This window comes from Ammodytes marinus (genome assembly GCF_949987685.1).
Source record: "Ammodytes marinus genome assembly, chromosome: 9".
Lineage (NCBI taxonomy): Eukaryota > Metazoa > Chordata > Actinopteri > Uranoscopiformes > Ammodytidae > Ammodytes > Ammodytes marinus.
In genome coordinates this window covers 17645271-17662048 of record NC_137213.1, presented here as the reverse complement: position 1 = coordinate 17662048, position 16778 = coordinate 17645271, and the positions used below count along the sequence as shown (strand labels likewise).

General features: G+C 43.0%; 1 protein-coding gene across 4 annotated transcripts; it reads right to left on the bottom strand.

Annotated features, from left to right (window-relative positions):
* Positions 1 to 1810: 1810 nt before the first annotated feature.
* per2 (period circadian clock 2) lies at positions 1811 to 14847 on the bottom strand. 4 transcript variants are annotated; one of them, XM_080034350.1, is made up of 24 exons: positions 14706 to 14847; positions 13218 to 13765; positions 12279 to 12371; positions 11997 to 12151; positions 11732 to 11853; positions 11400 to 11601; positions 11126 to 11177; positions 10588 to 10730; positions 10358 to 10436; positions 10099 to 10205; positions 9844 to 9997; positions 9583 to 9685; positions 9248 to 9397; positions 9002 to 9092; positions 8719 to 8902; positions 8410 to 8537; positions 8034 to 8240; positions 6656 to 6919; positions 5692 to 6566; positions 5423 to 5539; positions 4657 to 4858; positions 4056 to 4260; positions 3154 to 3304; positions 1811 to 3014 (listed from the first exon to the last, which is right to left on the bottom strand). In XM_080034350.1, exons 2-24 carry the CDS (start codon positions 13649 to 13651, stop codon positions 2814 to 2816), a joined length of 4419 nt encoding a protein of 1472 aa, XP_079890476.1. In that variant the 5' UTR covers positions 13652 to 13765; positions 14706 to 14847; the 3' UTR covers positions 1811 to 2813. The 4 variants fall into 4 exon arrangements, with proteins under 4 accessions (XP_079890476.1, XP_079890477.1, XP_079890478.1 ...); XM_080034351.1 differs by having other exon boundaries at positions 8719 to 8899; XM_080034352.1 differs by lacking the exon at positions 5423 to 5539.
* Positions 14848 to 16778: the final 1931 nt, after the last annotated feature.

Below are 16778 nucleotides of genomic sequence, written 5' to 3'. Positions count from 1 at the left end.
ACCTTGTTTTAAATCCCTATTTGTGCTGCAGCTTTTTCAAATACGGCACATTTCACACAGGAGGATCACACTATCCACCCACCTACGGCTACTTTCAAGATATTATTACACCGTAATTGTGGGCCATTTATGTGCTCACTCCTTCTCCAAGAGCCCTTAGCACATCGTAGGCATTTGTGAGGTGTGAAATTAGTAATCCATTCGCTCCTTATATTGAGGGTTTGACAAATGGGTTTTATAACTCTGCTTGACTTCAGCTTTTTTCCCGTTAGTTATAAATAACATGGGAAGTTATAGAACTTAGCTGCAAACTAACACAGCCGTTGAGTTTTTAGGGGTATTGTTTATCAGTTTTTCATTCTATTACATTTTATATGGGGTGTTCATGCTGGACATATACATCTGTATTGCTCACCAATCATGTGCATATCACAAAAACAGCATATATTATGTCATCCTAAACCAGCGATTCAATTAAAATGAATCCACAGACCCTTTGAGATCTTGTGTCTGCATTGTCAGTCCTGGTGAGAGCCCCAGCCACTGATCTGCAACAAATGAATAAGAAAATAAGGCAATCCTGAGCCTAGTCCATCTCTGGCCAGAGGCCTCCTATGATGTTCCTGTGATGTCCACTCCAAAGTGTCACTTCTTACACTGTCCACACACTGTCTTAACACACCTGTACTGGGAGGGAGAAAACGACTAACACAACCAGCCTTTGTAAAACTACAGTGTAAGCAGTTGTACATTTCTGAGGTACTTAAATGCCTATTTTATGCTTCTTTTTTCCTGCACCTCACCACATTGTGTGTGGGGGCACTTTTTTTCTTCATCCACTGCATTTGTCTGACAAGATAGTCACAACAAGAAAGTAACCTTGTAGATTAATATTGTTCTAATAATCAACATATAAAATACAATTGTATCATTATACTGAAACAGTTTAGGCTGAAGTAGCCGAATTAAAATGATCGACGTCAACATACTTTTACTTTTCTTGAGTCTTACTTCATTCCTTTTCCGCATAGGCTACCAAAGGGCAATGTATGCTACTTTTCACTCCACTACATTTATCTATAATGTAGCCTATACATATTATAATAATTCACCAATAATCTCATATGGACATTCTTTTTTTTTTTTTTTTTTTTACATTTTGTCAGTCTCCTACTTTTACTAACTAGATGCTATCCGCTCTGATCTGTGAGCCTGTGTAGTGACTGGAGCTGGGTCTCCGGAGGTGCAAATTACCGCTGCAGGAGGGCTATTTTTTAAATTTCGCACCTCTTGCACCTCTTGTAAGTACGAAAGGTGTGAACGGGGAGGGAGATCGCTTTGATCAAGCCCGCTGAGCAGTGGACCAGAGGATCTGACTCTCTGCTATTGTCTCAGTGGGCGGCCATACATCCGTTTGAACCGGGAAGGTGAATGTCATGTGGCTGGAGAGGAAACTCAGTGATACATAGGCCTATCTTTGAATTCTTTAATTTTAAGAGTTAACTGTTGATCTGACCCTTTCTGTCGTCCGGATCATGTCTAAATCACTTGCTCCACCCTCAACACGTGTCAGGCATCGGCCTACTGCAAACATGCAATAGTTTCTCCCAGCCGTTCATACTCATCGACCGGCCATCGACCCATTAACAGCTTAAGGAGTATTATACTATTTGTCCACTTGAACGTAATAGCCGCTGGCGTCGCGAATGGGCAATAATCGTCAATTAGGGGGATTCGTGCAAGCTTTTAATGGAAAACACTTTCGACTTCAATGTAAATAAGGCAAAGTTTTATTGAGATGTTTTCAACAAACAAAACATAGAAATAAGAAAAAATAAGATTGCCAGTGTCCTTTCAAATAAAAAAGACAAATGACACATTCAAGTTGCCAAGACAAGCTCTCTTTGAAGTTACAGCATATGCTTCAAAGTGAAGATCAGTTCTCTTTCCACAGTCACTTGACATCTGTCCGAGTTGCTTTATACCAGTGCAATAACCCTAAACTTTGACTTCTGATGTGGCCAGTTTGAACAGTACTGAGCTTCAGTCACTTCTACAGGATGCTCTTCTCCATATTAATGAGGGCCTACATCAAACAGTGCTATGTGGCACCCTTTGAAACTTGGGAAATCATCAATATCCTCCTCACTTTATATTTATCACCCGCCACCATAAACAGCATACCGCTACAGTATTTTCCAGTCCACGGTGGGAACCGTAACGTTGATTGCACAACTCACATCTTTAAAATAATATTTACAGTACATTTTTTGCACGCTTAGTCCCACTTGCTTTTTTTCCCTTCACAAAATTGAAAACACAAATCGCTTTATACAGAAATACTTATTTTATGTAAGAAAATATATATATACACACAAGGTCAAAGACAAACATTCAGCACAAGCATTAAAGTGCGTTAAGTTGTTTTTTCTTTAAATAAAGAGGCATCCATGAAATATAAGTCAGTGAAGGTTTCACAGCATTTTTATAATAGAAAAATAAATTAAGGATGAAAATGTAAAGCTTTAGGTAGTAACATGTGACACAGCGGCAGCTCCAAATGACAAAAGAAAGAAGGGAAATTTGAACATTGAATGATTCCCTCAGTATGTGTTGCACCCGACTGTCTTTTTCTCAGTGTAAAACTCATAAATAATAAATAAAAAAAATCTGCAAGACAGAGACAGTAATGAAGGCCTGTGCGTAAGGAGCAAAGGGCCTGTGTGACGATGTCCCTCTTCACAGACGTGCAGAACAAGGAGGGGCCGATAGATGATGACTGTCACTTATAAAAGGTATATCGTCTTTGTTGGTTACGTCTGAGAGCTGGAGCCAGGAGAAGGACCGCAGCAGGAAATGACAACAGTGTTGGAGGGTTCCTCTCTGGGCCTCCGTTGGGCTTGGACATCCCCCGTCTCTGTCTGACTGAACTCAAGGTCTGGTGCGTCCACCGCTGCTGCTGCTGCTGCTGCTGCTGCTACAGTCTTTGAGGGGCCGTCACAACAATGGCACACCTGGACAGCACAGACAGATTTAAATGAGACATAAAAATGAGAATGAGACAGGTAGCCATAGAAAGATGTTTGTGCGTCCAAAGAAAAATACATAACGCATAAAGGTTGAATTGGGCTTTTAAAAAGAATGTCAGTCTACCTTGATATCTACAGCCTTGGGTAGACCTCCCTTCTTAATCCAGGGGTGGACCTGGATCAGCTCCTTGGTCTGCTCCTCTGTAAAGCGTGGCTGGCTCTTCTGCATCAGCCTCAGCTTCTCTCTGTCCTCCCTGAGCACCGTCTCAATGTCTCTGCAGATACAGAAAACACATACACATTCAATACTCTACCCAACAGTCATATCTGACCTGACAAACCTTTACAAGGGTCGGGTTTGCAGATAAGTGGGTTGGAGGATATTTTGTCCAGGTTGGAAGATAGCTAACGGTGAATAGAACACATATTTATATTTTTGTAATCATCTTGAGCTATTCAAGTGTTTTTTTTCTTTTTTTCAGTGCATCTTTATATTTTAATCCTTCAGTGCTGATAACCATCTACAGTCATCTGTTCAGTCTCTTTCAATGGCACCTCTTACCTACTGACCCTGTGTTAATGTAAGGTTGCCACCCAGTGGTCAAAAACTGTCACTGAAAAACAGTTCCAGTGCAAGACATGCACTTATGCAAGGATTCTCGTTTCTATTTAGAGAAGCGTACCACAACATAAAATACTGTGTGCCGTCAATCATGCGCACACAAGCACGCAAACGGCAAAGAGTTTAACAAAACATGCCGTACAACAGTGTACGGCATGTACAAAAAACTCAAGTGAGAAGGCAGACCCAGTACTATCATCACTTTGGTGCAGCCAGGTTTCCTAGCCACTCCTCTTTGAGATGTGTGTGAGGCCAGGCGGCTTCTGTTGGATATGTGGGTGCATATAGGGGATTCTCCAGCACCCTAATTCATTTGAAACATGTTTACCCTAAGTCTTCCATAACACACAGAAAGTCGATAAAACTATCAAACAGTAGTATCCCACTATCCCACTCCTACTCACCGCACGGGCAGCTGATATGTCATCATGACCTTCTCGTCTGTGTTGGCCATGAGCAGCCATGGCGGGTCCTGTGGAACACACTTCAAGGGTTCACTCTGCTCCATCTCCACCGGCCTTCCTTCACTGCTGCACAAGTGACCATTGACCTTCTGGCTGTTCTGGGATGAGTCAACGCTGCCAAAGTACATACTGCTGTTGTTGCTCCCTGAGAACGTCCAACAGAACACAGTATTATAAAACTCATGTGGCAGTGGTTGCTGCTACTCGTGTTCAAACGACACTACAGCTTATGTAAGTTATTCTGAAAATAAAGTATCTCTGTTTATATTTCTGGTATATTTCTAAAAACATTTCTGTCCACGTGTCCATCCATCTGATCTGTAAACCCGGTGAAATGGGCTGTAGGTTGAAAAAACCTGTGACTATAAACATCAGCTAAAAGTCAACAGAGAGAAACAACACTCACCGCTAAGAATGTATCATTAAAATGAGGTCAAAGACTTTTTTTTCTACTTTTCAAACTTCCATTTGTATTCAGTTATTTCTGCTCATTCACACCTGAGGATGTATCTTATCATATTCATAAGATGTTGAAACCGACCTTTTCCACTGCCGGAGGTACCGCTGGCTGACGTTCTGCTCTTAGACGTCCCGCTGTTGTACGAAGTCCCACAGCCATTGGACCCTGAGCCCGTGGAGCCGGTTGCTGAGCCCGAGTCCTCTTGGAGAAGAATGTCCAACATGTCGTTGTCGCTGGACGAAGAGTTGGCATCACTGTTGTTCCCGTCGCAGCGTGAACTTGCCTGCAAAAAACAAAAACATAAGAGCGGTACCGATTAAGAGAGGAGCTTCAGTTCACAGCTCTGGCCAACAGACTGCACTGCATCTTTATAACACGGGCTAGTGTCAGATCATCTTGCCTGCCTCTGCTCTTTTAGACTCAACTGGGAGAATGTTTATTCAGCGAAACTTTCTTCCGTCTCACTCAATCACCTGGCTGGTACGCAATGCCATACGAATACCACAGCTACACATTTACTGTATTAGTGGTTACAGAGACCCTGATCTTTCTGCAGCTGATTCAAAGTTGCCCATACAATAATTGAAATAGTTGCATTCATATGCAGGAGAAGATTCTTTGTGTGTTCCTGGTCACATCTCAGTATAATACAATACAGAGTGAACAACATTTTTCCATTGTTTTTCTTTGAAGATAAAACTGGTTTCCAGTCCCAATACAATTTAAAATATATAGATTTTTTTCAGGTAACGTCAATTTAAAATCAAATCTTAAGTTGTGAAAAGGAATACAAGAGACTGTTAGGTATAATACAAGAAGTGTGGCGGTATTTTGATGATTCGCCTACCTCTTTACTGCAAGCCCTCAGCCTAGAGCACACTTTATCCCAAGACAAACGCTCACAGACAAATGGCGTGTCCTCGCAATACAAGGGTGCAGGTGGACCAAGGAGACTGAGAGACGGCTAAAGGGTGTAAAAGACAATAATCATGAGTCAACACCCGGGGCCACATGTCATCTGAGGAATCTAGACTGACTTGACTTTACACATGCATTGTGAGACTTAGGGAGGGAAAAAAAAACTAAAATAAAAACAGATTTGTTTTCCAAGTTTACCTGCTTCAGCTCCCTCTCCTTGGCTTGGTTGCCCGTTGCTCCTTTTTCCCATTCAGCGATGTTATTCCCTTGTCCTCCAGAGGAGAGCGCTGTGCTGTCCAGCCTGTCCACAGACAGCTCCAGCTCCAGCAGGTTGAGGGGAGAGCTGCAGCGAGACTGGAAAAGGGGTGGGGACACAGGGCCTCCAGACTGTGGCGTAGAGGAGCGGGACTGGCCCTCCATCATGGCCTTTTGGTGCTCCGAGGTTGGAGGGAAGCAGAACATAGATGGGGCAAAATGGTTCTGGGAGTTGTACTGGTTGTGAACACCAAAGCAAGGTGGGGTTGCCAATGGGCCCGGCACTGGAAAGGTAGCTTGACAATAAGGCAGTGTTTGGGTGGGGAAGCCTGCAGTCTCTGTGTGGTACACTGGTTGTGGTGGTAGTGATGGGACAGGGGCAATTGGAGAGTACATGTAGTTGGGTAGCACTAAAGCCACAATAGGGGTGACGAGGGGGACAGTGTAGGGGGTAGGATGGATGGATGGTGCGCAGGGAGGGGCCTGGGAGACCTGGTTGTCCCCAAAGCCGCCTTGTGCAGTGGCGTCTGTGTGGGAAACAATGGAATTGGCTCTGGGGTAAACCTGGAGGGGGTAGCCGGGCATCACCGAGTTGTAGGTCATGGGAAAGGTTGACTGGGACGAGAGAGACCAAGAGGTGGGGTTGAGTCCGTGGTTGAGAAGAGGAGGCCGCAGATGTTGTTGTCGTCTTGGATGGGACACTGTGCTGTCGGAGGACTCAGTCTTCTTGGCTCGCTTTGACTTGGTCCTCCTGTTCCGGGTGCCCCTCCGTGTGGTGGGCTCTGCTCCTGCTCCACTGGGCCGAGCGGCAGGCACAGCTAGATGAAAAAAAAATACATTTTGATAAGTCATTTATGAATTTGACAAAATGCGTTTAATTATGCGTCAGTGTGGTAATGAGATGTACCATCGCCGGTGAGCTGTTCTCTCTGGCGCTCCAGGTACCGAGAGCAGTCTGCTTTGAGGGCTGTGATTTTGGAAAGCTCCCTGAAGCGAAACAGAAAGGCCTGCTCCTCCTTCTGCGTGTGGGCTGCCAAAACCTGCTTGGTCAACCCCAGTTTCTTGTAGAACTCCCTCTCCTGACTGGGAGGTGACACGGCGAAAGGAGGAGCCCCTTGGTTTTGGCTGGATTCTGTCGTCTCTCCCGTTCCCGGGACATCCTCTATGATCTCTGTACAGATGAAAGAGGAGAGAGAACATTAGCATACTCTTAATCAATTAAATGCATTATTTGTATATCAATATTATAACATTTATTGAATCAGGAGTAACCCATTGAGATTATAAATCTCTTTTTCAAGGGAAACCTGGCCAAAACAGGCAGCAGCATAATACACACACATAGTTACAGACAGAGGACACAAGAGGACACAATGAATAGAACTCAAATAAAGCAAAGCAATACACAATATTCATTTAAATAACCCGGTTTTGTAACCAGGAAAAATATTGGCATCTTAAGGAGTCTGCCTCCTTTTCCTTAGCATTAGCTGGGACGACGAGAAATCAGGCACTGCAGTGGCTTATAGCAGCCACTGAACAAGTTGTCCTGAATGCATCTTTTCTAACGCATACACGTTTTCCAATGCTCATGTTATCCAATTAGTACACAGTTGTTGGCCTGTGGTAATGTGAAAAAGCACTATATAGTAAAGGTGACTTAACTACAACACCTGGAATATTAAAACTCATTATCGTTATGCATATTATGTATATATTATTAATGTATTTTTGCATGGGGTGATAAAACTACAATGTACAGTAAAAACGTAACAAAAGCAAAAGTAGATTGACATCATTATCTTTTTTGTCAAGAATTGCAACTTTAACAATTAATGTTCAGGTAAATGGGACGTAGAACAGCAGCCCCTGATGTATCGCACATTTTTGAAGTTTAAAAATAATGCTCATCATCACCAGTTATTTTAGGATGGGAACAATAACCCCGCAAACGTTTTTGCACAATCAGAAGAACTAAAGCTTTAACTTAATTGGTTGAGTTGACTTTTTGTACGTTAAGATCTAAACGGCCAAGCATCCACTGAATCAGCTACACACACACACAACACGGAGAATAGAGCACGTACACACACACACACGCAACACGGAGAAGAGAGCACGTACACATACACGTGTAAAGTTGAATTTACAGTGCTGCGAGAAACCATTTGCACCTTTCCTGATTTCTTCTATTGCTGCGTATTTGTTATAGTCTTAGTAGTACAACAAATAGGCAACCACAGAGAAATCAGGTTGGAAGCAAATACTTTTCCACTGCACTGTACCTGACTCTGGTTGAGGTTTCTTGTCTCCAACATGCACTATGGTGCTACTGTAGCTACACTGGCTGGTTATGGACACCACACTTTCTGGCTTGTTAGGTACGGGTAAGGGCAGCGAGGTGCCCACTACCGCAGAGGCCGCGTCACTGGACTTTTTTTCTCGAACATCCAAAGCGGAGAGAACAGACTGATCCTTCAACAAGGCTGATTCTGCCAAGAGAACAGAGAACAAGAGGTACTGACAAGGAACTGGCATTATAGAGTCTCAAAAGAGAAGTTTAAAGGGCAGAGTGTGAAGGCCTTAAAAAGGCAGTAGCTATGTATGATGAGGTGACAATAAGTGTCTAATAGGGCTAGGAGGTGAAGTGGTGAAACATACCTTCAGACATCTGCACGCCGTTGGATCCTATCTGTTTATCATCATCACCAGAGTTGGATGACGTGGTGTTAGAGGAAGACTGGCACTTTCTCTTCATGGTGATGGGAACACTACAGCTCTCCAAGTACCTACAGGAATCAATTTAACACAATGATCAATTTTCTTCAAATAGTTATCAGCAGCAACACATAACATAACATTTACCATATATTGATAAAATGGTCACAAGGTGGGTAAGCTTAAAAAATGTTAGCGCATAAGGCTAAGGCTTCCGCAGTATCATGGCTACCATTCTTTATCTCTGTATACCTGACAACACTGTCCAGACAGCTGATCTGCTGGTAGGATTGGACGGTCTGATCATTGAAGGCCATCTCCCCTTGGAAAGAGGACCTACTCTCCTCCATCGTGGCCTCGGTCTCCCTCAAGATGAGAGGGGCTGCTGAGTCTTTGGGCCGCGCCACCACAGCTGGGCTCTTGTGTAAGGACTCTACTGGAGGGAGGACAGGAGTTAGGAGGGAAAGGGTACAGGAGGGGCCCACTGGCTTTTCTTACCGCTATAAATACACAGTAAGTTATCAGCTGGACTTACTGCCATGGCTTTTCCTGTTTTCTGGTTTGGCTGTCTGCTGCTCCTGGCTTTTCTGAAGATGGATTCCTTTACAGATTTCCTGAAAGGTTCGCTTGAAAAAAAAACAAGAGACACAAAGGTAAGCAAAACACAAAGGCAGAAATTGAGACCCCACAGTATGTCTGATTCCAAATATGTTGGTAGTGGATTATATCAAATTATTATTTGTTTAAATACAGTAATATAAACGGGTAATTCATTACTCACAGGTCTGTCTTTGCTGCTCACTTCCTCCTCCTCTCGTTGCGTCTTGCTCCTGCTGCCTTCATCCAGGCTGTCGCTGGAGGAGGTAATGCCCAGAAGGTGGTCATTTCTGGTCAGACTGCCGTAGCCGCTGGACCCACTGTTATGGACCGGCTGATCACAGATGAAAGGGAGGGAAAGAAAGAGGTTAAAAAAGGAGAGTTACAAGATAGACGAGCACTGCCTGAAATAATCCACACTTGCTTGACTTTATTTTGTAAGATCTTCAGTATCTTTTTATGTTCAAAACATTTAAAAAATACACAAGGACCTTGATTTCTATCAATATCCTCTCTCACCTGTAGCAGGAGCCGATGGATCTGCTCAGTCACCTCCTGGATTTCAGAGTCCACTGCCTTCATCTCGCCAGCAGCCAGGAAAACATCTTCGTTCACGGGGCCCCTGGTTAAGAAAACAAACAAAAAAAACACATCAGCAAATTAAAATCAAATAGGTATTGGTTTATCAATATTTCTACGAAACAGCTCAACTCTTATGTAGTAAAAGAGTGGTTCAGTGACAGACGATTGTTTATTACAGGACAGTACATTTATACTCACATGCGCACTTTGTGTCTTCCGATAACGAAGGAGACCTTGCGGCTCCAGGGGTTGACGAAACTGGACCAGCTGGTGTCAAGAATGATGTATTCTCCATTTTGAGCACAGAACCGGATGGACGAGTGGTCAAATGGTTGTCCTGCGTATTGAAGAACTAAAGAGAAAGACAAAAATAATATAGTCAGATCGTGATTTTCTGTGAACACACAAGAAAGGGTTACGTCATCTTTTTTTCCAATTCTCTGTCCAACTCACTCTTTTTGTGAATGGCCAACATAATCGGCCGGTCGTTGGGATGCAGGTGGAGAAGGATTGGTGTGCCGATCAGGTCTTGGGGGAGGTAACCGAGGAGAGGAACCGCCCTGATACACAAATAATCACACAACTCTGTTAGTTGGCAAGCAACAGCATACATTCTATTATCCTCTGATTTGTGGTTCCATGTGCAAATACTTAGTAGTACTTAACACTTGGAAGTAAAAAAGTTTTAAAAAAACATTCGGCTTTTACTCACCTTTCATCCACATCTTGAAACATACAACTCGGAGTGTGCGTGGTGGTGAAGACGCGTTTGTCCGATGGAATTCTTGGTGCTTAAAGAAAGAGAAAAGATTTTCAATAATAAGGTCTTGGCCATCAAGCTCTTAGATATGGTGACTGGGTGTCATGTGGACTTCAATCAAACAAACAGTCAGAAGATATCAAACAATCGATTTTTCCTCATGCGCATTTTTCAGCTCTTACCATCATAACCAGAGTGAACTCTCTCAGCCAGCAGGAGGCAGCAGAACTGGTCCTCAGCATGAACTGTGTCTTGGACCTTCATCCGGTAAGGCGTCATGCGAAACGGATAGTACTTCAGGTTGCCCTCACACTCCTTACCACCGCTGGATATTGGTACAAAGAAAAGTTAAATAAGCATTGTATTCTCAATTTAAAGTTCACACATATCCCTTCATGTTTTTGGATTTAAGATCATTAAGATAGTGGACACAAGGTGGCAGTGTTTAGCCATTTCTCTGTCCATATCTGTGTACAATTAAATGAATTATTTAACTTTTTAAGTGATTTTAAAACCAAGTCAATGGAAAGTCCTAACAAAGGTCTGGTGTGTGTGTTTCTGCATATATGTATAACACTGGCCTGGAAAAAGCATCTGGTTACAGTTCACAAGCATATGATGTCACAAACAGATTGGAAAACATCTGGAGTGGAATGAAAGTATGAATAAAAACTAAGGACAGGTACGAGTAGCAGATGGCCTGACACCGTGTTCACCCACCTGATACGACAGAAGAAGGACTTCTCCTGCATGCAGTCAGACGGGGATGCCTCTGAAATAAGGGAAAAAAGGCCTGTTGTCAAGCATGCTTAATATCCAGGGACCTTGTTCACAGTCATTTATTTCTCCCATGCATTATCTAAAGTATGGCACAGTACTTTGTAGAAAACCATGACCGTGTGGTGGCCCACCCCAAATTACAGCCATTTTCCTTAACTATGATAAAGGAATGCTTGTGGATCTTGAGTTTACAGTGTAGCAGTTGTGTAAGTACCTGCTCCAGTGCACATGCTCCAGGCAGGCAGGCGGTACGGCGTTGTGAAGCTGTAGAACACACTGACATCCTGCGGCGTCAGGAACTCCACAAACTTGGTGTCCTTGAACACCTCTCTTTTGCAGTTGAGAATGGAGGCGGCCTGGTCCGAAATGTACACTATCCTCCCTGTGTTCAGAGACACTGCTACTGCAAAAATGTCCTGTTGAAAAGAGACAAAAAATCCAGTGGAACAGTTTAATAAATGAGTTAACCAATCGCACAAACTCAACCAATTCAAGTGTTTTTGTTAAAATATATGTATTTATTATGAGGATATTTCAAAGACTCACGTTGTTTTTGAGTGTGTATTCAGAAGTGATGGTGTCTATCTCTTCTATCGTATAGGAGGACACATCCAGGCCTGGAGGTTGGCTGTCATTATTCATCAGCAGCTGGTAATACTCCTCATTGGCTGCATGACACAGATACAAGTCCGGACATATGTATAAGACAGTATGGAATACATGGCGGCCTGACGTTGAATGAACACAACAATGATGACCTCCTAGGGTAACAAGTCCAACAAAAAGATGAACTGTTTAGAAGTAACCTTACCTTCCACCTGTTTGACACAGTCTAACGCGTATTTGAGGGTGTTCAATGTGCTGGACTTTTTGTTGTGTCTCTTCTCAGTGGGCAGGTGTAGCTTCAGCTCTTTCAGCGTTTTAAGCAACTCCTTCTGGGTCTTGGCTTTGGCCGACTCCTGACTACTGCAATTTGGACAATCACACACACGTGCACAGCAGCAAGTCAGATATTGCAATTTATAACGTAAACCATAGTGTAATGTAAGTCATTTGTGGCGGTGTTACAGCGTTGGTTGAGAGCTGCACTAACCTGCAGCCGCTGGTTGATGGGTTGTCCTGCTCTGAACTCAGCAGACTGAAGGCATTGGAGCTGCTGGGAGGAGATGGACTGTGGGAGTTGGAGCTGTGGAGGAGAGAGGAACAATTGAACAATTTGCAAACGAGAAAGAAGAATAAAAATGACTTAATTCACCTCAGAGAGAAGGAGAGAGCGAGCGAAAGAGAGACTTAATTACTAAATTATAAATAGATTTGAAAATAAGATTTCCAAGTTAATATTTACATGTATATTGTGAAAGCTAATTTTCCAAAGTAGCTTCCGGTTTCCATGGCTTTGAACACATCTAATGGTTTTCCTCAGTGGACGGAGTTTTCTCACTTGTCACGGTAACAACACGTTATCACGTGATTTCAATTTGGTACTTGAGCACGCAAACTATAAGACTGCGATATGGCTTTAAAAGTTAAGGAAATAGCTAAAAGTAAGTGGACTGCGAGTTACATTTTTTGGTCAAACTTTACTGGCTTTAACATGCCCTTTTATTTTTCTCATGTCCGAATACAAAGAATAGAAAGCGCCTTTAAAAATAGCCTCCCTAAGCACAAGCAGGTATCTAATTCTATCAAATGTAGCCTTTGGTGTACAAAAATACAACTGTCTGAACATGCATTAGTGTTCAGTAGGCCAATTTGCACTGAGACTGAGTCGTGGAAAAAGAGAGCTCTTTAAGCAGTAATTCTGGGAACAAGGTAATCTGCAAGAGCCCAAAGTGTGGGCCATATCCATGTTGCTTTCTTTGTCTGGCCAACAGTCCAAAATCCAAAGATTTCTTTTCACCAAACATTGTAGACCAGATCAAAGCGATTCCGGCAAGAACAACAGCTTCCCACATGAATGTCTCATTCTTTTCTCTCCTTTCACTCATCACCACAGTAAATGCCTTTCATCATTCCCACAACGATCACTGACCTCTTATTGCTCTCAGAAGACTCCAGCAGTGCAGAGTCTTTGCTGGTGCCGTTGGAGCTGCCCATGGATCCGTGGCCGTGGCTCTCGCTGCCCTGACTCTCATTGCCGTGGCTTTCATTGCTGTGCGATTCGGTCCCACTGCCACTGGAGCCGCTGCTCTTCATCTCCACGTCCTCCTCGGGCGGCGAGCGGGAGCGGGAGTTCTTGCGATGGTTGTGCGGCGAGGCGGGAGGGTCTTGACCGCTGCTGTCACTACCCTCCGAGGGGAGGCCTAGGTCGGAGCCGCCTTGGCCATAGCCCCCCATCCTGTGCAGCTGTGCCATGGAGCTGCACCCTGAGGCCCCCCTAGCCATGGAGCTGCATGAGGGGGACACTCCATCCTCATCCACCAGCACTGGGTAGCGATAGGGCTTGGAGTCTGATCCTTCTGACATCAGTAAGGAGTGCTGGCCTGGGCTTGTTTCAGGTTAGTTTTAAGAAATTTAAAAAATAAAAGACAATCACCTATTTGCATAAGGGTGTTTCCGGAATGGATCAAAGAGGATGATCTGTGGAGAGAAGGAGATATGCATAGTTAGTCATGATGAAGTACTGCTGGTCCATTGCAACTTATGCATACATTTAATATTAAGAAAACATGATTGATTAAATATTTACTGAAACCTTAATCTTTGGATTATCATATAAAGATTTAGGTATACTTAAGTGCAAGACCAAATTCTTGAGATGAAAAGGTATTTATGGTGGGTCCATAAGTCTATATTATTAGAACAATACCATGGTGATGTAATGTATGTATCCTAACCCAACTGTGTGAAGTATTATTGTTCTTTAACCTGGACATCTTCGCAATTAAGTCAAATTAAATTATTTCGCATTTACTTACGAATTTACCACAGCTCTCGTCTCGCATAGGCTACTCTCAAATCGCTGCCGCATATGAACTTGTGCCATGTGCTGGTGCAGTTGTCTACACTCTTTATGTAAGGTGTTGTGCATAATGTTCGAGTTTTCCTGTGACACCACTGACACCAGAGAGCGCGTCCACACTGTGCACCATATGCGACACTCGTCACACTCCACACTAGCTATTTCAGTCAAATCTACTCTTTTAACGACTCTGCACCATCGCAACACGGTATTATTTTGACTGTACGATGCATGCTGCGCTGCTTATGTAAAGGCGAAATCCTTTGAGTGCAGGTCACTGGAGGAATTTCCGTTTACAGCATGATTATATCACATCCTCGGCGCTGTCATGTGGGCAGGGCTGCTGTAGCCTAGTCTACTGACCGACATCGAACCGCACACTGACACAGTTATGCAACTTTGAGACTTTCATAACATATTATTCTACAAATTCAAAGCACAGCTCCTTAATAACTGCGGTAGGCTAATGTCTAGATGTATTACATTTATATCAACATATAAATACAAAAAAGGTATTTATCGCATAACAACGCTTATAGTCGTCAAGACTCCACCAACCTCACAAATCCTCTCCTTGTCCCGATGCCGAATTGAAACAAGGGCCTGTTTCTTCAGCTCTTTATGGTAACCCAAGCAGGGATATCGTGAGGGTTCCGTCTGTCCCGGACTGGTTCTAACACCCTGCTCTGTTCAGTTCAGGTTTCTAAATAGGCTACAGGAGGGTCTGTCTTGTATTTTCATCTCAGCCAGTGACCTCATTTAGAGCCTCCCTTTGCAGGCTCCTCCTGCAGCTCTTCGCCTATTGGTCCCCGGAGGCGTCCCTCTATACGTCAGAGCACTCTGAACCAATAGGAGCTGCCTGTCTCCACGAGGGCGGTTAGGGAAGCTGTCGCTCCGCGCTGCCATTGGTCTCTGGCATTGTCAGTCATTTACATAAGGATTTGCATCGCTTTCACGTGGAAACCCACGGCTTTCTCCGGCGTGTCTGAGGCAAGAGCAAAATACTACTACGCAGCTGCCGGTGAATGAAGCCGTGCCTATGGTTGGCTCACAGCGGCTCGGCAGGACCGACTGTTATCTAAACAGTTATACAAGTGTGTGTGTAATGTGTGTGCTGTGCAATCAGTCGCATAAGCGTAACAGTTCATATACTTACATAAAATAATGTGATAACCCCAGGTGTATTTGAGCGTGGCTGTAGTGTTATCTAATTTATAGCGTAGACCTACCAATTTATGATTTTCTCCAATATGTTTTATTGCGCAAGTATAGCCTACTATATAGACTACTGGGCCTTTATATAAATATCAGTGCATTGCTGATTCTGTTGCGGCAGTTGCACAGAAATCTAGATAGGCCCTAAATAAAATAAAATGCTCAAATTTTGCAATCACATCTAACTTATCATCACAGCTGACTGTTTGGGATTCTGTTCCTCTGATGGGGTCCCTCAAAAGTCATATTGTCCCCCTAGTGGCTGGGATTGGAATATGCTGCTGGTCAAACCATTTCAGTCAGCAGTGAATTTATTGGCTCAAAAGGTTTTGCTGATGTAGGCCAACACTCATTACTCCAAATACACAATTTAATAATGCTTGAATTTTGAGTGTGACATCCCTCCATTTTTCATTTTGCGTGGTTCTGTTTATACTAGTAACATTGTGATATTTGTTCCTGTCAGTGCCAAGTCTGAAACTGGTTGCAATGAAGTATCCGCTTCATCCACCCTATTGTTTTATTTTACACATTTCTTGTCATGTTCAATCATGCAAATATAAACACATACATAACAACCACAAATCACACAGTACTATTATATGCTTCACATTTAGCTATCATACCCAGATTTTATGGTTATCAAAGCCACAGGCAATCAATTTCTAATCAATCCATATGCAATCACCTACATAAACCCATTTCTAATGCATCACATGCTCTCCACTGTGGTTATAGAGAAGTTGTGTTAAGTATGACAGGTGTCCATTTAACAATGAAAATATCAGTCCTAAATTGGAGTTTGGCTTTTATACTTTCTGTCACATAGGGCAGGCTATACACTTTTTACTCTCTCCCTCCATTGTTTGACAGTTGGTGGCTTTACATTCCTCCATAACAAAGGAATCATCTTTTTTTTTGCGATCAACAGCAACACCCCAAGTAAATAAGCCTGATTTTAGTTACTTTATGTCCTGGAGCATTTCCCAGTATAAACAATGCAGGCTATAGGGGCAAGTCTAATAGCCCCAGTGATTTGTTTGATCACAAACAATGTCTTTCCAATATTGATCAATTCCAGATAATATGAAACGTGCAAGTTGCTGGTAACCTGCCATACCCATTTCCATCCTGAAATAGAAATAAAATTCCAAGAGGTGAGAAATTAACTGCTCTCTCACACTTTTCTTATTTCCGTTCACAAATCCATCCCAGAAGCTGCTCCAGGAACAGATGCTTTGTATCATCTGAACATCTAGACAAGGTGGTGATTTTTGGAAAATAGTCAGCTGTAAAAATGTATAATTTTGCAATTATCACAAATTGCTAATTGTAGTATTATCAAAATGTTTGTCTTGATTCGTATATATCTTTATTTGGGCCCACAGACTGAACAGAGTTGCTGTTGTGATCTAT